The sequence below is a fragment of the Balearica regulorum genome, chromosome 2, assembly GCF_011004875.1.
Source record: "Balearica regulorum gibbericeps isolate bBalReg1 chromosome 2, bBalReg1.pri, whole genome shotgun sequence".
Lineage (NCBI taxonomy): Eukaryota > Metazoa > Chordata > Aves > Gruiformes > Gruidae > Balearica > Balearica regulorum.
In genome coordinates this window covers 47,756,527-47,779,401 of record NC_046185.1, presented here as the reverse complement: position 1 = coordinate 47,779,401, position 22,875 = coordinate 47,756,527, and the positions used below count along the sequence as shown (strand labels likewise).

At 40.6% G+C, this 22,875-nt stretch overlaps 1 protein-coding gene across 5 annotated transcripts in view; it reads right to left on the bottom strand.

Moving 5' to 3' along the window:
• Window positions 1–22,875, bottom strand: part of KLHL14 (kelch like family member 14) — a 63,276-nt gene that overhangs the window by 28,818 nt on the left and 11,583 nt on the right. For all 5 annotated transcript variants that reach the window (XR_012833836.1, XM_075744168.1, XM_075744170.1 and 2 more), the window contains one exon: window positions 15,652–15,773. Coding sequence is in view for 4 of the 5 variants with exons in the window: in XM_075744168.1 (XP_075600283.1) it covers window positions 15,652–15,773 (122 nt within the window). In the remaining variant the exon portion in view is untranslated. The remainder of the gene's footprint in view (window positions 1–15,651; window positions 15,774–22,875) is intronic.

Here is a 22,875-nt window from a genome sequence, read left to right as displayed (position 1 = left end):
TTCCTCTGGCAGTCCACACACATCTGCTTTTCTACTCCAGGCGCCAGTCCCAGTGAAATATAGCAGGCACAGTTCCCTTCCCCGTCAATACGCCGCCAAATCTCTCTCCCTCTCTAATAATGATCTAGAAGCTGGGTTAAACAACATGCTCGCTTTTGACAAAGAGCGTGCTTCCTCATTACAGGGGTAAGGAAGGGGAAAGAGGACGTGAGGAAACTGCGATGCAAAAGAATAACCTACAGAATTAAAGGAAAAAAAAGAACCCTTTCTAAAATAGTCACTGCTTTCCAATGGAAACACAGTGCCTTACCCAAGGTTAATTCCAAACTGAACTGCATAAAGGTGGTCAGATTACAGCTCTCTTCTTGTCTCCCTAAAGAACGATCTTTTTGGGAAGGCACGCAGAAGCTGAAGCATGCCTATTCCATCAGGAAGGTGGGAAGGTACTGGTATTTACCTGCATACGCACCACTGCTGAAAGACACCTTCTCTCACTTTTTCCCAACTGCTTACAGGAAGAACTGTCCTCTCAAGGCATCATGCATGTCATTAACAGTACTTCTTATTAAACCTGTATATAAAATACAGCCAAGCACTCCTTCCCAACATCCAGCTTCTTCCAGCCTCCTATGACAACACAGATATCCTAGATGCCCTATACAGCACCTTCTCATGACCCAGCCCGGCCTTGCAAGCTCCTGCAGACTCCTCTTCTTCTCCATAGCCAAGAGAAGGACAGCAGAAAGGCAGGATAATTTTGAAGTCAGTCTTTTATTTTTATTTCCTGGCAAGGGTAGAGAAAGTCCTCCTGTCATTTAGCAGAGGAAGACTACCTGAAGGCAGCTGCTGGGGCTGCTCCTAGCACGGGGCAGCAGTCCTGACAGGGGTAAGCACACTCTCAGTTCTCGTCTTTACCCCAACAACAGATAAGTTGAATTTTGCAGCCTGTCACAGCCATTCTTATATCCCTGCTAGTGTCTCAAAAGCAGTCTTCAAAGAGCCACACACCGGCGTACACCCACGTGGCAATGCAGCACTTGGTCAGGCAGGATTGCATCTCAGCTCTGAACTGGGAGACCAGCACAGGCAGACAGATTTGTGCTGCCCAACATACTGTCACATACCCTGCAGGTGAAAACTCAACTCAGCCTTCATTCCTGATAAATTTGGATTTCACAAAGAGAAACAGATGAAAAAAATGTGGCAGAAAAAGATACACAAAGGAAATAAAATAAAAATGTGCACTTGAGGAGTTCTTTTTTTAATTCATTGGAAAAATGCTGATAAAAGGTGCAGTGCATTGTTACCAGACATTAATAAAGACCGACCCTGTCTGAGGAATTTGCAGTCTTCCTAGAAATTAATAAAGATAGAACATAATCCCAAATGCAGTGCATTTGCTCATATATACTCATATGGACATTGCTGATCCACATCTGGCTAAAAATAAATGTATTTTTACACAAATTAGGTTAGCACTGATACAAACAGTTTTGATTCATATTACAAAACACGAACAGATGATCAGCAGAATTGGTTTGGTGTAGCACTGTGCTCGTGAAAGTCACCACTTATCGGCTGGGCTGCAGTAATTCTAGTCTCTTAAAATTAGAAATTCTAAAGCCGCTATCTTAAACTGCCTTAAAGCACTGATTAGATTGTTTAAAAGAGCACATTTACCTTGCATTTGTAACCACCTAGACTTTCAAATGGTAAGTTGTCTGATTTATTTTGTTTTCTGACATAAAGAAGTACTTTTTTGTGTTCTGCAATATGTAGAACCTGTGAATGATTACAAAAACCTGTTTGGGACACTTGCTGAGATAGATCCATGTCACTGGAGGTTCACAAATACATTCATTCCTATTGCAGTACCAGGGTGCATAAACATAGTTTTGATAAACATGAATATTGAGCATTTTTTCAAAAACCTGTCTTCAAATCACATTACAAATCTTGTGGGCTTAGTTATTTGCTCCCTACTCTACAGTACAAGTGCTGATAACCCAAAATATTTTCAAAAATTACAATCTAGACCACTAAACCCAAGACACTACATATGCTTGATGCCCCTTCAATTTACTTTCTTCAAATTACTTTCAATTTAAGATCAAAACCTCCCATTCAAAAAATAATCAATTGAATCACAAAGCTTTGTCTTAATATACTAAATGTGCAAGATCAGAGATAAAATTGTTGGCAATGCTGCTAATGTAACTCTGCAGCAACTTCCCTGAAATAATCAGAATTAGGTACTCAGGCAGGCTTTATTTAGACACATGACAAAGGGCAGTATTATTGTTGCTCTCTGAGGGGACAGTCCCAGGGTAGAACTGTGAGTACTGAAATTGTTATGGTATGGTATAGCAATACCTGAACTAACTTCATGCTACTGACTTAGTCCAAACTGGTGTACTCTCAGGTTCTCTTTTGTTTTAAAGGTCCCTGTTGGTCTGGGGCCCAGGTTCAACTGGTGGCAAGAAACAACACATTACAGAGGCATATAGAAACAAGCAACAAATGGGTAAATCTAATACTTCTTTCCAGCTATTTAGTATCTGTCTGTGGGTTGCTCCCGTGGGCAACCACAAATCATTTTTAACCAGAAGAGACACAAAATTCTAATAGATTTCATCCATAGATTTCATGGAGTGGTATGAATTTGGTCCACACACAATTCACTTTTCTCACCTCCAATAGCCCAGACTCTCATTTGCTCGTGCTTTTTTCCTGTGACATTTTTGCACCAGCCTCTGAAGCCCACCAGAACAAATTCCAGCTGCGGACCCAAGTGCCTGCCCCTCCTTGTTCAACTACGCATCCTCCAGTGAACCCAACCAACCAAACCCAGCTACTCCTTCATCTGCCAAAACCTTCCATGAGGGTTCTTACACCCAGAATTGGTGCACACTTGTTAGTCTTCTAGTGCTTTGGTGATACCCCTAGAGCCCTGCTACTGTGAAGAAGAGGCCTTCCATCCCTGGCCATGCACCAGCCAGCAGCTCCAGCACCCCGCTGCTACGTAACCCCTGCAGCACCCCAGCAAAGCCTCTGAGCATCAGGGGAAATGCAGAGCTCTCAAGAAGACTTTTTGCATACTGCAAAAAGGTAGTTAGTGACTTCAGATGCAGATGCAAATAACCGTGGTATCGTACAGTTAAATGGCCAGCCCTGGAAGAATTTTTTTTGGTGAAAATCAATAGAAGGTGACAGATCAATAGAAGTTTTCTGTACAAAAACATTTTCTCCTGAAACAGTGAGTTTAGCATTATTCAAACAAATTCTTCTATTATTTAAAGATGTATCTTTGTTCGTGTTGAACACTACTGTTTTGTGCCATGTAAAGCCAGAGGACATTTTTCTAAGGAATCAGTTATTTTCTCGGAGGACAATGAATTATTTTCCAATATTGAAAGTTTCAAATGAAAGCCCTCAAGCAGCAGCAACTGCTCCAGGTGGGCACCAGTGCTGTTTTACCTGGGGGGGAAACCCCTTTCCACAGCAGTCCTGCCTCTCTGAGAGGAGGCTAGGCTGCTAAAATCAAGCAGCTGGGGTGAAGTCAAATCATGGCTTCAGGAAAAGGGATGCTATATGTCAGGGCTGTATTGCTGTTGTAAATCTTTGCAGTTAAGAAAAATCAAACTTCTGAGCACTGAAATGATCATTTCTTGGAGCTGTGCTAGAGGCAGCCCGAGAGCTGACAGGACGACAGTGGCTCCAACCTTGCCGGGTGAAACGTGCCCCAGTGCAGGAAGCCCTTGAAGCATCCCGCACATGAACGAAACTTAAGGCTTGAGCGCTGTACAGACCCTCCCATGGGGCACCTCTGCCCTGGATCTATCTTTCTTTCCTGGAGTTGAAGTTCATGGGAGCCAGTAAATGCCCAGCTGATTCCAGCAGTTGTGATTCTGCTGAATAAAACAAAGTTTAAACGAGCTTGTGCAGACATTAGTGGTAATGCAGCTGAGAGACAAGGACTGCGCGGGGACTAGCCAGAAGGCTGGGATTTGGACACCACAGATCATCCAGCTCTGTTCTACTGGCTGCCACAGTGCTCAAAATAATTGTAGTTCTCTGGAGAGAGTATATAGATAAACTCTGTCCTATGTTAATGCACCGTCATATAGAGTTATTTACAGGCAGTACTTAGTAAAGTACTTCAGCATGTATTTAAACACACTGCTGAACATCAGTGTGATTAATACTTTGCTGAATTAGAGATATGATACGAATACATTTTTCTGCTGTTGTAATTTTTCATTATATAAGCTTATAAGCTGGTCATAAGGATTTTCTTCCAGTTTTGCATCCAGCAAATGAGTTAATTTGGGAGTCAAATTCTGCCTTAGTTATGCCTGCACAATGCCCTTCACATGCATGAGGGCAGAAGACTGCTCCATGATCTTTAATTGGACGGGTTTTTTGTTGGTCTTTAATGATTCATCTAGGAAAAAAAAAAATGTCTTTTTCTTTCTGATCTGGCAGCTCTTTGACATTCCTTTCACATAATTTCAATCAGGAAATTATCTTTTACATATGGTATATATGTTTGTTAAGGCTGTGCACATACAGCAGCTGTAATTCTTGACCAGCAAGCAAGCGGCTGCTGGTAAGACTGGAGCCATACACTCTGTTCTTCTGCCTGTAAAACTGGGAGGGGGGGAGGAGAAGAGAAGAAACATGGCTCTTACATCACTTATCATGGTAATTCTATTTAAATCTATTTTAATGACTCCTAATAACATAATTTGCCAAGCCTCCCCACCTGAAAGTGATGCAAGAGCATCTATCAATTTTCCCTTTCCTGCTTAACCCAGAGAGGAGCTTTCACGATCTCCTAGTTTCAAGTTTTGGAGTCAAACTTTTTTTTTTTCTCTCTTTATTTTTATTTATTTTTTTTTTTTTTAAATAATCAGAACTGAAAGCATTGTCCTACTTGTATACATTAGAGGTGCTGGTTAGTCATCACTGCAAAACTGTTATTTCACTTGCATTTATCTAGTTTTTACACACAAGGAAACAAGCTTAATTTAATAGTTTTAGCTGCAGCCATCTCAGAGTTGAATACTATTTTTTTCCCCTAAATTAAAGCTGAATTTTGTGCATTAAATATATTATCTACTTGTAACAAAACGGGAAATTTTAAAATGATTCAGTCACAGATAATTTGTTACTGAAAACAACAGGCTCACATCAGCCACTGGAAGCTCTGGGTGTTTCCTGAGCACAGTGAGTGTCTGGGTAGGCTTACGTGAGTTCATGGAAAACAGGTGTTCACATGGGGGAAAACATCCCAATTTCCTTCCGCGATCACACCACACTGAGCTTGGGGCACCACAGTTGGAAACCGGCTGCCCTCTCTGTGCCAAAAATACAGCCTGGCTTATTTCACACGCTGCTCCCCACAGGCGCTACGGACAACACCACCCCACGTCAGGCTTTTGCCACTCGCCCCAGTCCACTGACACCGCATGCTTAGTTAGTCCTTGCACCCTCAAATGCTCTTGTGCCGTGACTTACTGCATTTGACACCCTGCCTTGGTGTCCTGTTATAAAGAGACTGCTCGGGGAGGCTATGACAGCACCTCCCACCCCTTCACGCACATTAACTTAAAGCAGCTCACAAGAGCAGCAGGAGTCTGGGGCAGCACTGGAGGAGACCCAGGTGGAGGGCCGGAGGCATCCTGCACCTCATGCAGAGGGCAGGCGTGAGCCCCCCGGCAGCAGAGCTGCAAGTTGAGCAGGGATCCCCAGGTCCCAAAGCCAAGGCCCCCACGAAGCCGTCACAGCGATTCTCCAGGGCAGGTCTCAGGGGGCTCAAGGTCACTCAGGTTGTTTTTACCCCTGGGAGTGATCTATCCACAAGCAGAGGTGGCACAGTCATTGGGCAAGCTAGGGTAGCTCGCACTACAGCTGCCTTCGCTGCTGCTGCCCGGCAAGTACTAGAGAACATCACTTGTCTAGACTGACAGGAAGGCATATGTTAAAGCAATTAATTCATTTGCCCTAAAAGATTGAGGCCAGGCCAGGATTTGTACCTTTCCTAGTGCTCAGTCTGATCTTAAGCAATGGGATTTCCACCATTTCCCATGGGAGATTATTCCACAACCTAATAGATCTCAATGTCAGGAAGTTTTTTCCTGATATTCAGCCATAATTCATATCCATGAATTATGAGCTACTGTCGACATCACACCCATTGAGGCATTCCTAGAGCCTGCTTCATTTAAAATTATATGCTCTAGTTATGCAGGGTTTCTGTGTACTAGGGCAAAATGCTTTTTCTGCAGGTTAATTCATTACTATTCAATTTGTTAACACTTTTTTTCTCGGTGTGAACAGTCATTCTGCAGTTGCATACCCTATAGTAGCACAATCCCCATTTGGGAGTAGAATCACAATATATAAATATGACAAAACAACATACCAGAAACCATCCCTGTAAAGACGTATTAGTCTGTTCCTGCAGATACTTACCCCAGCATTCAGTTAAATGAAAGCAGTAGCTCATACAACACCTGGTATGAGACAGAAAGCTTAGAAAAAAACCCTCTCAAGTCTGTAATAAATTTTATTTCTGTCTTAAACAGAGGGAAGGTACAGGAGTAGGGGGGCAGATAGGGAAGGGGGAAAGGACAGGGAAGGAAAGGGAGAAAGGAACTTAACCAAGCTGTGAAAAAATAGAGGAAAATTGAAAAGAGAATGACTTCCTACAAACAATGAGCCACCACAATGCAGTAAGGACATAAAACAGCAAATAAAGTTGAGGATGCAAAATGTGAACCTTTTGCCGTTAATAGCACTTACAAAACGGAGAAAGCTAAGGCAGGCTTCTGAAATCTGTATTGCAAGTATTTGTGTACAAAACACTTCTTGGAAGGAAACTGCCTTTTGTTTTAGGAACATTTGAGAGCAGAAAATTTACAAACCATGTATCGATTTCTCAAAAAAGTCTGAGGATTTCTATAAGAATCTTTTATGATTACATTTTGCCCAGCTAGAAGTGCTTTGCCGTCCTGTCTGCAACCCATTCATACATAAATAAAATGTCACATTAGATATTGAAAAAAGGGAATGCCTTCTAAAGTAAGCAACTAGAAACGTACCAGTGTTCCTTTTCATCTCCATACACGCCTAGCTCCCATTAATGCTACATAAATCGCAGAGCAACTAGATAAAAATAAACACATAAATTTTTACCTGAAATATTCTAAGAAATGTTTGCAGTAAGCACTAAATTCACAGAATGCCACATCATTTTGTGTGGAAGTTATTTCACGATGACATTTTAGAGACAATGGCCAAACAATATTAAGAGACCTACACAAACAGATCTGGTGAGAACATTTTTTACAATATTTCCTTTCCCTAGAAATTATGTGTCTTTACTGAAATCTGTATCTAGCCAGGTGGGACACTTGCTTTGGACGGAAGACAGGACAACGCGGCTCCCAGTTCCTACTGCACCAGGGTATGTGTGCTCATGGCAGACACATGATGCCCATAGGCTGAGATGACTCAAAACGTTGCAGATCTTTTAGGACTGTGTTAGGCCCAAATATATATGCTCTGTTGCTCACCTGGGTTTACTGTTGAAGTCATGGCAACTTGTTATTAATAGCTACGCAGCTTCTGGTTTGCAGTTAGCCTTGCAAAACTGGACAAGACTTTCTTTGGTGGGGCTGTGAAATACTCATTGGGACACACAGGAGGGATTCATAAGATAAAAAATTGTTCCCTGACTTGAGCAAAGCAGGGACTTGAACCTCAACTGCCTGCCTCTTCCTCACCCCACAAGAGTTGTTGAGATGAGAAGGGATGTTCTGATACAACACTGGTTTTGCAAAAACATTTGAAGGAATTTGTTTTCATTTTGCCTTGGAACAAAGCTGTAGAAGTTGCTGCAAAATGGAACTGTCATCGTCAAGCCATCTGTAAAGATGCATAACTCAAGTTGAAAGATGAGGTGGAAAAAGGTAAGTTTTGTGATCCAGGTGGAAGGTTTTGAGTCAAAGGTTTTGATGTACTTGCAAGGATATAGCAGGGAGCGGCATTTCCAGGCATCTTCACCTGCTGCCTTCTTACTTGGAGCCACCCACTGTCTCGGTCCTCTGCCTAAGGATGTCTCGGAACAGGGTTGTGTCCTGTTCTCTTGTCCCTTTCAGGTTTTCAATCACAAACAGTCCTGGCTGAGCAGAGGCAGGGAACAGGACATTTAGGTAACGCTTCTGGACTCTACCTGAAAGTAATTGTTTGCCAGTGGACTTTCTGACGATGAAGGTGAGTAGATTCAAGCATCTTTGTATATGTGGATGAAAATGAACAGCCTGGTTTCCAGAGAGGTGGGTGTTCACATGTCCATAACAAAGGGCAGAAAGTAGCCGAGAGAAGCTGAAAGACTGTTGAGGGCTTCAGCACAAACAGACCAAATGCAGTGGTAAGACTGGCCATTTCAAAGACACAGCGTAGCAAGACATAAAGGGACTGGGAATATAGGAAGAGAAAGCTATCCAGAATCTATGATACACCACACCTACAAATAAGAGGGGAATATGCAGAATAATCGGCTTTATAAATAAGCAGAAAGTCTCAATTGAAATGATACAAATTTCTTTTGTGAATAATTTACTTACACTAGCCCTTCATTCCCTGAGGGTTTCAGCTGAAAGAAAGTGAAAGAAGTTAACAGGTTGCTTGGTAAAGCCAGGCACAGATTACAGAGGTTATCACAAAAGATACACACAGTCAAGTAACACCTGTGTAAAAGCAGAAGCTAAAACCATTGTAATCAAAAAAGAAAAATGCACAGAAAGAGGGCTGACATTTCTTGAAAGTTATCTCAAATGGTAGTGCAGAACAAAATATTTAACGCACAAATACACTGTTCATTGTGAGAACATGCTACATTTTCACTCATTCTTACAGCTCTGTCTTGCTCTTAGATACGCAGGCTCGCACCATTAATGGCACTTGCATGGTTGAATTCCCATGCATCATCCTCAGAATGGGAGTTGTGGCTAACCTCTGGTATGTCACACGTAAAAAAATACTCTTCACTGTATTTCTGTTTCTCACTTCTATATTCTCACTTCCCTATATGTGTAAAGCATGTGGCTTATTGGCAATGTGTCTGATCACCTTGAATTAATCTCCTAAATCCAGACTTGAAGTTAGATAGTTATACCAATCCGTCAACTTTTCTGCATATGAAACTCTCTTGTGACCATATTTTCCTGGTTTTGAATCTTTTTAAAAGGGTCTAAATAGAAGGATGGAAAATATAGACGGAATTTGTGTTTAAAATTAGCTTTTAGTGCAATCAGTGTGTTTATTTAAGAAGGAGGATACGTGTGAGAGTGTGCATATGTGTACATGTACTTCTACAACTTCTACGTACATCTACCACATTTACTAGATCTGTCTAGTGGGTAATATCAAGACTTCTGCCGTAGCAATATGCTAATGCTTGCTCAAGCTTTTCGATGCAGTGCTGAAACCATCCTTGACACAGCACTGAAGCAGAAGCTGCAGCATCCCCGACTGCTGGATAAATGGAGTAAGAGAGATGAAATTCATCAGGGCTGCCAAGAAGTGTTCATCAAGACACATTTTTGATTAACATAAGTGTGCGCTATTCTCACAAGTGACAAAAAAAGGGGGAAGAAATTGTAACTGGCATATGTCAAGAAGTTTAACTTATCCATCTGACTCAATTAACTTTTTGCAAACACCACTTTTTTTATTCGGTAACCAATTAATTGGGGGTAAATTGAAGGACGAAACCTTTGCTTCTAACACACCACCATTTTTCTAAAAGTAAAAAGTGGATGAATTTATTTACTTAAAAGATGTAACACTTCCAAAGGCACAACATGTGCTAGGCATCTAGTGGTACTTAAACTGACATTTATGCCTTTGAAAATTTCTCCCAAGAACCTCTGATGTGAGCATATACATCATACTGTCTGTCTTACAAGTAACCAACTCGGGAGAAGAGAAAACTGGATAAAGCACTCCAACACATGAAGGACCAAGAAACTTAGTGACTCTAAAGGCATTTCAGAAAACCAGAGGAACAAGAGTTTTGCTATCAATTTGCCCAGGAAGGACAAAGTATCATTCTGTACAGGAAAGGCCAACACAACTGAGCATTACACAATTGCCAAACAAAACAGAAGAAGAGAAAGAAATGCAACTTATTCCAGCAGAAGGGATGTAGGCTCGGGAGTGGAGTGACCCAGGTTCTCTGATGCTGACTATGACATGAATTCTACCTTCCTTTTACTTGACTTCCCTGTGGGTAAAATGCATAAATAATGATGCTGAAAGGGTTTCCAGAACCACCGGTATGCCTAAGTGCCGGCTGACACTCAAAGCGTTGGTACTGACTGCTGTACAGGAGGCTGTATTGTCACGGAACACATTCAAGGGAAATTTCAAAAGTCAAAATGACAGAAATAAAAAGATGTATTCAGACTAGACTACCTTCGGTGGAGACTGCCTCATATAAAAAGGAAAGCACAGCCAACCTAGGGAAGGAAGGAGAAGGCAGACTGCCTTTATGAGAGCATTGAGGATGAAAAGGTTACCGGCTGCTTGTTATGATCAGCGAGTCAGAGGGAAGACAAATAAATGACAACTCCTTGATATTGTGGCATGAAGGAAAGGGATGGAGAAGGAAATCGAAATGCCTGATTCATTGTTTGTCCTTACATATGGACCAAACAGAGCACCATATACCTTGCAAAGGGCAGGAAGGTCAAGGTAACTAAAATAAGACTAAGGGACAACTAGGAAAAAAGGTAACCAGAAATGGGGTGCTGGTCATCCTGACTAAACTTTCCCATCTGGTGACCTTCTGGATATTTCCCTGTGTTTCCTATCCAAACACATTGCCTGTATTATACTTTTCATTGGACAATGATGTTGGCTTTTACATTGGATTAAAATCCAAATCTAGTGCAATCCCCAAGCATAAATGCGTTATTGCCCGTACGTGTATTTGCTGCTGTTTTGATGCTCACTGGATCCTCTCCATGCTTTACCCAGATGATGTGGTTAACTAGAAATGTTACAATTAGCATCTTATTGAAAAACAAAGTACTAATATGAAGGAAAGATCTGCTGCAGCTGCAGCTTAACAGAGATGGAACGTGCCATGTAAGAGTTCAGTAACGTTTCCAATATTTTACCCTTTCATGCTTTAGAAAAAAAAGAATTTTGCATTGAAAGAAAGATTTGCTGTATACCTAGAAACCTGTAGGACACAATTTCTCTCCTACTCATCGCTTCTAATCAGACAGATGGATACATTGCTATGGAAAAAATACAAAAAAACCCTAAAACAATGACTGCATCATTTTTATTTATTTCTTGCATTCTCTGTTCACGTAGCAAGAAATTTAATTCCAGTTGGATCAGTCTCTTGTGATATTTTTTCTTTCATTTAATATATTTTTTAAATGCTTAGAGGCATTATGACAGAAAAGCATGTATTTTTTGCCCTAGTTTATTCCCATCATCCTTACTATTACAACAAGACAAAAGCATTAAAGTAAAATTAATCATGTCAAAAGATTTTAGCAAAAAACAAGGGAGACCATGCATAAAGCATCGCTTTGTCTAGTGTGAAGTCACGCTCTGATTAAAAACATATAATGAAAGTGAAAGTAATACATCATTGCCTTAGCAGTAGGGTTTTTGGGAGAGCTATGCAATTCTGAACACAAAAAATCTTTATAGGCTCTGGATTTTGAAACTTGCAATTATTATAGAATAATTCTAGCAAACAAAACATTGTTTCACTTCCTTAAAGTTTAATTAATCTCAAAAGTTGCAGTTAAAACAAACAACCAAAGGAGTTCTAGGATTAAGCAAGGACTCCTGGCAGGACCGCAGCTGGTAATTAAAACCAAAGCAGCAGTGGCTGGTTCTGAGCAGTGAGGCATGAGGTGGTGACACAGAGATACCCCCACTGCCCCACATCCAGTAAGGAGTTATGAGGACTGTGAAATATCACGGCACAATGAAACCCCATTAATAGAGCAGAACTTTTACTGTTAACTAAGGACTGTCAAACACCCATCAGCCATTCAGTTCACGTCACTGGGCAGTGGTAGGCTGCTGCTGCCACATGCCATAGGTAGCAACCAGTTAAAAACTGAAGTGGTGTTCCTGCATGTGTAAGCAAGTCTGAAAAGAAACCACAGTGAAGACTGTAGTTTGCCATACAGTCTTTGCCACTGCTTTGCTCAGGCATGACTGTGCACTAAGAAATATTTCAAATTATACAGTAACACGTGCATTATGAATCTCAGATTAGGACGGTGCCCCATTGAGTAAAATTAGGTGGCATAAAATGTTTGTAAAATCCCACTTGCTTTCTCCTTTTTTTCTCTTTATTCTGTCTCTATTCTTTGTTGCCAACATAGAAAAAATAACTCTCTGAGAAATACCAGATGGGGAAAATACACAGTAATACTAGACTGTGAAAAATCTACCGATCCCTTGAGCCATAGCATTCTTGCCTATAGATGATGACATTAAAAAATTGGAAATGGATGCATGCTTCCCCTCCTCTTCTGGATCTATGAACAAGGCAAGTTGTTTTCCTGATACCTTCAGAATTACTCCCATTAGTACTGATGCATTTGGTGCTTTGGGTAGCCAGGCAGAGAGAGGTGGGCAGTATCCCCTGCCAATAGATCTAGTCTTGTCGCGGGAACAAAATGAGATTGCTACTCTGCTGAGCTGTCATACTCGATAGCTTGTGCTGTTCCACCTGCAACTGTCTTCATAGCTCCAACTGCAGCGCCACGACTTACATGGAGTCAGTAGTTTCTGATGGCTGATCTTCTCCTGTTCCTTATGCATCACACCAGGCAGGACACAGAGCCCTAAGCAACTGAGTGGTTGCAACAGCCTTTCTCCATGCTGAGAAGGAAAAAGGCAACAGGCGAGCAGCTCCCTCTCAAAACTGCTGAGTAACTTCTGCGGCTTCTCTCAGTGGAGGGCGACAAGAGGAGATTCGGTCTACTCTTATCCATCTTCTCCTCAATGGACCTGCCACTGCACCCAGGACTAAGTGTTTGCAAGCTTCTTTCCCACCTTCCCTACCCTCAAATGCCACTGGCACAGAAAGCAGAAAATCAGTAATGTAGATGGGTTTGGAGGAGGGAAAGAGGAATTTCTGTGCACATTCACATTGGATCAACAAGTCTCTAAGTGCAAAGCCTGGATTTTTGTTGGTGCGTGGGGAGTCTACTGGATGGCAGAAGGTTAAAGAAAAGACTTTGTAAATGTTTGCTAGTACCAGAGGAAATCGTAAATACCTAAGGTCACAGTAAGATAGAACACCCTAAAATACCAGACTACAAGGACTGAGATTCTTCTCATCAGAGAACCTCATGAGCAGGAGATGGCTTTTGCTCTGTCCCTGTTCACTAGGGAGCAAACTTCTCATTTGCACTGATGAGTTGGGGGTGAGCTGCAACCTCAGGACTGACAGCACTGTCTAAACAAGTGAAAAAGAAACAGAAAAAAAATCTTCCTTCTTCGCTGCTGATTGTACATCTTTGATAAGAATAAACAGACCAATTATTTTCCAAAACTGTGAACCAGGGGAGAGGTAAAATTTTTTTAACATTTAAGTCTTTTTCAGTGTGAAAAGAGAAGCATTCTCCTCTGTGTTCCTCGAACAGTAGTCCGGGCCAAGAGGGCATCCCTTTCTAGCATTTTTAAGAACAGGTTTACTCACGTATTTGTGTATTTGACGGCCACTGTCTCAGCCAACACTGAGAGATCCTGGGACCTTCAGGACTTCTAGTGCTGAGCACCGAGTGCTTGAACGTGAGCTAGCTAGGACTGTAACAGATGCATTATCTTTTAATCACAGCACAGAAGGTTATGTGCATTAACCAGAATAGAAAGAGATTTTTTGCTTAATATTTCTTACTATTTGTTAGAGGTAACACAGAAAAGACTACGTTCTTTTGATAAAATTACATAAAATTATTGAGAAACATCTCTCAACACCACCATAGATGGTGGTGTTATTCAAATACTAGTGATGGATTTTTTAAATTTTTTTTTTTTTTAGGTATCAACCCTCAGTGTCCGGTTTCCCACAATCTTGGAGGCAGCATCACAATGTAAGTAACTAAGAACTGAATAAATTTAATTCTTACAAAATCTAACATATCTACAGATAGGTAAGATTCACAATACAGTTTTTTTACTTTAATTCAGTGGAGACTTCAGATCTTGAAGCAAGAGTTCTGTTTCTCCTGCCTACCCTGGTGAGCCACTGGATTAGATCAACTAATTCAAAAACCTGAACACTTCTGCCTTACACAGTATCATTGATTTTTCACTGACTTATCACCTTCAGAATTTTCTTAGAAGTAGCATACAGAGGTATCATATCTCGCTATTCTGAAAAATGTGAAGCATAGCATGTTCCCTAGTACAGATGCTGTAGACTTTTCTAACGTACAGTTCATACGACCCTTTGTTATTGCCATTCCTACACAAAACCCTCAACTATTTGTCCAAGGCATCTATACCTAAGCGGTCTGCATGTTGCAGCACTTTGAGAAAGGCTCCTAAATTTTCCACGGGAGAAAGCTATTTGCAGAGACATAATTTCAAGTCCTGCATCATAGCAGTCTTTTTAATTCTTTACTATCCTAACCAGTGCATATAATATTAATGTGGATGCATCCCATTAATGATAAGGGATGAAGAACAGAATTCTGTAAAAGGTATTTTACTGGGGGAAAAAAAGCAGGTCTATTAGGAAATCCAGGTTTTACCAGTTGTCCAGTTTTAGAAGTATGGCTTTGATTTATGGATCAAAATTGCTCATTTATTATTTTATCTATACTGCTTTGGGCAATTTTGACAGTTAAAATTTAGTTTTATTGACCAATGCAGCCAGTTTAGCCACAAGGGGACTAATGCACACACAGCCTGCTGCACTCAAGAAGCTATGATTTGATTCCATGACCAAGTCAGACTGGGAATCGCAACCAACATAACAATAAGTTCCAAATCTCGATGCTTGAGGCAAAATACTTACTCTAAAACACAATCAACCTTTAAAAGAAGGTGGAAAAGAATTTTGTGATAGGAGCCTCCGTGCACTGTTTATTGTAGCTGTTATATTCCACCAATGCTTCTGTCAGCAATGGACGCAGAGCAGTACAGAGGAAACCTTTCTTTAATGATTGTGGACAACAGATAAAGCTGGAAGAAGGAAATGAAAATGCAAAAGCGAACCAAAGATGTGCTGTAGTACTAAGGCTTACCAGGGATCTGACTCTAAGAAAACTGTCTTGAACACTGCCTTATGTTTTTTTCTAAACCAGACTTTATTCATATGTACATAAATATGCATGTATTCATGTTGCAGTATGAAAGACTTACAAGTTTACTTAAAAAACTTACTGGAATGATTTTAAGCCAATGTTAATTTAGGCCTATCCTATTATAAAATTAGCATCTTCTGCAATCTCAATTTATTGCTCCATTGTGAAGCCCCTTGTGATACATAAACAAATCTCTGAAGAGAAACAAATCAATAAAGTGTCTAATTTGATTAACCATGTTTTTAAATTCATCAAGACAACTGTACAAAAATAAACCACTTACTTGTCAGTATTTTCCACGTCTTCTTTTCATCATCATAATACTGAACCAAATTGCTGGGTAGCCGGTCGGGTCCGGGAGGCAATCCTCCAACCAATAACAGCATTTTCTTATTGGAACGAATTCTTCACCCAAAACAAGAGGAAAGATGAACAACCACATTACTGAGGAGTATTTTTAGCGGTAACAAAATCATAACCATCAAAAGAATGTTCACTGCTTGCAGTTTTCTATTTCATTTTTTGTGTTTCTTTCCCCAATCATGTCTCAACAATTTTTTGAACCAAGCAGAAAAATGATCAGAAAAGCTGCATATCTCTCTACTCATGGAATAATAAGCTTCCTTTATGCAATTTGTTAGAGGTTCATTCTAGAACGACCTTTTTCTTATATTATCCCTTTAAATCATCACTCTTTACAGCTGAATACACATGAAATGCTCTGGAGTTGTACTAAGGTTAAGCATTAAAGTTGCATGTCAAAAATCGTATTAGTCAAAATCATTATTATAAGCCATTCTACACTCAAAGAACCTTGAAAAAATTAAGGTTATGCAGAGAGTTTGTGAGCCAACTCTTTAATCACACACTGAACTTCAGATATATAGTTTAGTACAATTAGCAGTACTGGGCTAATGGTTATGGGTTAAATGCTACTTACAAGCACTTTTGTTTGTTTAATTTAGTCCAGACTCTTGCTTTAACTCTCCCCCCCGGCTCCCCCCCTTCTCTTTGCTCTCCCCCTGTGCACCACTGGCTATAGCAACACCAATTGGTAAAAATGAGACTGTGATGTTGTTGTGAGCCTCCCCAGAGTGGAGCCCTGCCAATGCTTGCCACTGATCCAGCGGCATGAACCTGCTCAGCTGTGCAAAGTCACTCTAATTCCCTCCCTCTGTTTTTCTACCTTCTCCCCCAGGGGGCAACCACTGAAAGGAGTGACTACCCACCCATCAAGAGCTGGCAATTCGCTGCTATTAACCGTGACCGTGATTCCCAATCTGCCTGGCAGTTCTTAAGAACAGGACTGCAATGTCTCATATGCAGTAAAAGCGGTTATCTGCACCCTGGCCTCCAACGCTCCACCTGATGAATATACAATTTCTTTGCAACATTAAGGGATTTAGCACAATCGTAAGTGAAAAGGGGAGGGGAGGCCCGGACCCCCAGATGAGCCCTGATGCTTTAATAGTCACTTCACATATAATTGAACTTTCATCAGTGATACTGAGCTTGGGTGTGATAACACTGAAATAAAGGTCTATGCTCAAAATACTCCCTTGAAGTAGGAAGGTGACGTAGCCTGGAAAAAAAAATGCATTGATACGAACGAATGTGCAGGGGGATTGTGCATTTGATGGAAAGCTCCCTTGCCAAGCACCAACATTTTTCCAAGCACGACAACATCACTGTAGCGATCTGTGTGTCAGTCTGCAGCAAACGCTCCTGGCCAAGAAAGGTACAGAACGCCACGAACCAAAGCCCACCACCACAACTGCACACCACGGGGTAAAACCTGCCCAGGAGCTCCATTCTCAGCAGTTCACTCAAGCAGCAGGTGTTTCACCACCGAGGCACACCAGTGGCTTTGCTCCAACTATTACCTAGACAGTCTTGGGGACCCACCAATTTACATTTGTACCACGATTGCATCCTCTCTTCAGAAGACTGGGCAAAATGAACACGCACTACCCAAAAGGAACCTCCTTCAGGAAGGCGGCAGGCAGCTGAAGGCTCAATACAAACGATGCTTAGGAATAAAACCTTTCAAATAGCTATCCAAAAGACAGCTACAGACTGCAGATACATCTATCACACGGCTGGCCCGGGAATTATCTGGCAGATGGCCTTGTTTGTTTTTAAATGGATTTAGGGCTCAGGGAAGGTCCTGAATTGGCAGTGGAGGAAACGAAACCCTCACTGCAGGCGCAGGAGCTGCTACACCGCAGGGGCAGTGACACTGCAGTATTCTCCCACACTGTCCTACCCCTCTGCTTTGCTTCCAGCTCGGGGGGGAGCCCCTGCAGTCCTTCAGTCTTTCTGACAAGCCAGCCTTTGACCTCTATACTGAACCTGCTACGTACTGTCAAATGATGACTGTTACCGGCCCACCAGACTGTATCTGCATAGGGTATCAGGAACCATCTCCTAATCACCGTCGGCACAGGCTCCACTTAGTGAGACCAAGCTCTGGGGAAAGCTTTCATAAGCATTGCCAGCATCTTGAAGTGTTCAGTCTCCCTGGTAAAGTTTTTAATGAGAGAACATTTGATAAAAACTATGCAACACAGGAGTATGATAAACTATTTTTGGTATGAGTTAGGGATGACTGCACACGTAACAAGTGGTAGAGCAAACGAGAGCCATAAGTCAGTTATGCATGGCCATCCCTAACGATAGAGAATAAATTGTTTATTCCAACCCTCTTGTGTTGTATGTTATATCACAATCAACTCCCTGTGTGTTGTAAAATTCAGAATGCCCTTGCAAGGTTTACTTGATAAAGGAGTTTATTTTGATTTTCATCTTTCATCTGTAAAACTCCCTTCTAACTCCAAAGCACTGTGAAAAACCAATGAATGGCCAAGGCTCAATAGTTAAGGTGAAGAATGAAATGTCAGATGTAACTCTGAGTTTCCAGACTTTGGCAGCTGCAACTATCCTTAACATTACTTTTTCAGCTAAACAATCTGAGAAGCTACTGTTTCTTGAGAAAGAGCAGCATTGCTACATGGGAATGTTTAAAAAATATTTAGTGTTTTTACATGTTTAAAATGGGAAGAAGCCCTTAATATAAGTCTAATAAGAACTTAATAGCCAGTATGGTCCCTACCGAAAGCACAGGGAACTCTCACATGGCAAAGAGATAGGCTCTTTTACTCAAAGTACCTAATTAGTCTATATTGAGAGCTCTTCCAGTGATCCAAGTAAAGATAATACAGTGACTAAAGACATGCACGTTGTAAACGGATGTGTTTTCTTGGAGACAGTTCTGCTATTTAAGTTTTGTTGTAAATCGCTACATTTTAAGTTTTGAAAAAAAATTTTCTCTGTTCTCTATTATATTTGTGTTTCATATTGCACTGAGCAGCACTGTTGAAATTTTAAAATACATACTAAAATATGAAAGACATGGAAATGATCACTGCTTATATGCAGAAGACTTTTCCAAATATTAATAAAAATGTAATTCAGTGAAACACTATGATGAAGACAGGATTTAAAAATACGTGTAATACCTTAGCAAGATAAAGTTTCTCCCTTTCTTGCATTATTACGTGTTTGCTATTTGGATAACTCAAGATTACCATGTGAAATGCTCTGCATTATATCTGAAACACTCTCTCTTCATAGTCCTTATTTCACAGTGTAATATACTATTCAGTTACATACTGTGGTTCACAGTGTTCCTAGCAAGGCTATTATGATCATCCTGTGTTCAATTAACAGTAGTGGGTCCCGGTCAGGGAAGGCTAAAATAATGTTAACTGCGACAAGGCAGGCTGATCTCATGGCAAAAAGCTGAGATAAACTTATCTACATCTTATCCTGAAAGCATTTCTTATACCTAGAATTCAAAACTCTAGTTCTCATTGATGAACATACATGTGTTATTATTATTCTGCACACACTTTGCATTTTCTGTTCTGCAAAGATTTTAAAACACTTAATTCACCTTAATTAAGTTCCTGGGTACCCCATGTGGTGTGAAATTTATTTTGTCTACTTACAAGACTGGAAATCAAAGTATATTTTAAAGTCAACATTTTCAAACTTGTATCATTTCCTTCAGGCACACAAACCTAGGAATTTGAGAACTTATGTAAGTGGCTTTGTTTTCAGAGATGTTGAATACCCATCAACATACCTAAAGCCTACTCACTTCAAAGGTAGCAGCAGATGTGCATCAGTGCTAAAACTCAGGGCACTAGTCCATAGTCTAAACTAACTGTGAATACACAGGGCAAAATGCTGAGCCCAAGAGAGTTTATCAACTCACAAGGAATCAGTAGAAAAGACATTAACAGACCTCAATACTCCTGACAACCACTCCCACCCAAAGCTCTTTTGCAACCTTGATAGCCTCATGTTAATGGCAAACACATGAATGAGAAATACTCTTCTTGTATGTTGTTTTTCTTTATTAGTATATTCATCAATCTCACACTGATGGGATTTTCTTAACTGGGTAGTTAGGAGAAGTTCATTCTACCAAGGCTGGCAAGAAAACAAGCCCCAACAGCAACAGGTTTGGTCCAGACCCTTCCAGTTTTTAAACAATGCAATTAAGGCTCCCCTCTCTGCATTAGCAAATGCAAAGAAACACAGAATACAATGATGAAGTGGCAATCCTGTGGTTCTTAATGCATTCCATGTAGTGTTACACGTCAGAAAGAAAACTGCATCTTAGACATACAGGTGATCATGGTAATCAATGAAAAAAAGAAAACGACTATCCAACTACCCTTTATTCTTAACTCAGGGCTATAATAAAACAAAAAACCTGGATCATTGATTCTCTTTAATATAGGCTATCACCATGGCTTTGAGTATGGAGCGAGCCAGGTGTCTCTTCAGACCAGGGGCCTCACACACATGGGATGTCTCGCTCCTGCTTGAACTCTGTCCTTAAATGCAGCAGAGCCAAATCAAACTTCAGATATTTGCTCAGTGAATTCAGGTGCAGACAAAACCAGACAGAAGACCAGCCCAGATCCAGCAGGAGCAGGTGAACGGGTGGTGAATTTTACCTACATCCACAAATCTCATTGTGTCAGAGGATCTGAGAAACTGGAGGCCAACACATAGTGATACCGTCAAAACAAGACAGTAGCAAGAACCTCAGAAAAAGTGGCTGTATTAACCTGCAGCAGAAAGAAAGAATCACAGTGAGGTTTAGATACCAACCTCAAGGAATAGACAAAGAGAGAAATACACTGTCCCAGTCAGCATTTCAGTTGCAGACCTTTTGTTTGTTAACACTAAAGACTGAATTTAATCTTCAGAAACCAGGACGGTCCTTAGCAACCTTTTTCTTCTAAAAACGCATCTGAAGGAGTGTTGTGTCCAACAAAAACATAATGAAGAATCTAGTTGCAGTCTGCAAATCTGAACTGATGCTGCAAGCATTCATATGCTTGTGACTGAAGAAACTGTTCTGCCATCACAGAACATGTGATGAGATCTTTGACAATTACCTTCCCCACTCCTGGACAGGCATTTCAGTGCAACAAAAGTGTCATATGAAAACTCCTTATTTCAATGGATTTTGGCTTCCGCAGTTGACTGCAAAGATAGCCATGATTAGCAACATACGATTAATAGAGAGAAAATATCATTATCCAGGAGTTTAACTATGAACTTGATGAGAGCCATAAGATACAATGCAAAATTTATTTTGGATGGAGAAATTTTGTGAGGTTTTGTTATTGCACGAAATGAATTAATGAACACCACAACCTATGGGTGAATAGGCATCCAGAATCTCTTCCTAACCCCACAGCACTGCCAGATGAAGGGCCTGAGCTCTCACAGCCACCAGCCCAAGTCCTGCAGATCAGACTTCTGCTGGAACTCTGACTCACCAGGAATATCTTTCTCCTTATGGGCAAAGTACAGACCTAAAAGTCTATCTCGATTTTGTCAAAACCTAAAGCATGCTGAGGTCTCTTCCAAATAATGACCATGAAATTATTTCGCTCTTAGGTTCAAAATACGTTCCAAAATATGCTGAATGTATGAAGGTTGCTTTATGATTTTGTCTGACTCTTCTAAGACATGCCTATTACCACAGGTACATTTGAAAGAATGTGAAAATCTTTCTATTAATACTGTACCTGAAAACCAGTCTTATCATTCACTTTAGTGCCATGAAGATTTTGGTTTTCATCTTTTCATTCTCAATGTGTGCATGCTTAGCAGAAGGCCCTGAGCACAAGTCTTCATTGCAGCAAAGCTCACCGTAACATTCACTGAACAGGTGCAGTGATGCCCAATAGACACCTGTTCTCCTACTCATTTAATACATGTTGCTGACCACTGACAGACTGAAGCTTAGGAATATAAATCTAAATTGGCAATGATTTGCTGCAGACATTGATTGTTGTTTTTGTCCCCTGAATCTACCAGAAATTTTTAGAATTTCTGTCCAATGCATTTTTTAAAAATAAATGCATAGAAAAAAAACGGAGTCACTGTTTGCTCCAACAACAATCTTTCCTTTTTGTCTCTATCTAAAAAGCAGAAGTCAAAGGGTAAGTGAATCTTCTGTCTGACAGGCTACACTCAACTGTTGCAAAGTTACCTGACAAGTTAAAGTTTCCTTTATTTCTACAGTTGCCAGACAATTTTCCATCCTCTGCATTAGTATCTGGAGCTCTGAATACCTGATTTTTCTTTATGAATCCAATCCCACTGCCGTTACTAATTGAGAATGGTCTCCACGTAAATCTTGAAGAATTAGGGTATTTTTTTAGCTGGAAGATTTTTAAAGTGAATGTCCCTTCATTTTGGGATAAGAGCTTCTGAACTAATAGGTAGCTTCAGGGCAGGCAACTATCCTGGAAGGGTGGCATCTACCATCAGCATTCCTTTGGGAGGAACGCACAGGAATGTCCTGTTCATCTTTGTCTCCGTGTATTACCATCTTGTTCTTCATGTTGACAGGACACTGGTACAGTTCCCCAGAAAGATATTCAGTAGTTTTCCCATACAGAGTCCTGCCAAAGTTGCTGTATCCATACCCAACACCATTGTTCCTTACAGCTTGAGATAGGCTTTAATGGGTGTGTTGCCTATGTGAGATCATAATACTTCTATGGAGACAATATCTATGCAAAGAGATCATTTGAACACAAGTCTTTAAATTCACTGAGATCTGAATGCTAAAGATATCCTTACTAGCCACACAGTGAGTAGCTGAAGCATTGTAAGGGATTAGAATCAAAGGACTTTTACTAGCAAAGCCTGTATTGATAAATGAGTCACAAAACCTCCCGTGTCATGAAACTTATTGACAAAACTGTGCAAAAACCTGATTTTTCCATATTGTTGGAACGTCTGAAAAAAACTTAAAGAAATTCCCTTGATCCTGAATAGTTTTAAAATTAAAACTGAAGAAAATGCCAAAGCTATGTGCTTTTGAAATTTGCTTTCCCTTTCCTCACCTCCTCCTTTTTTTTTGTTTTAGACAGAGGTGGTAAAATGGAAATGTTTATAGAATGCTTCA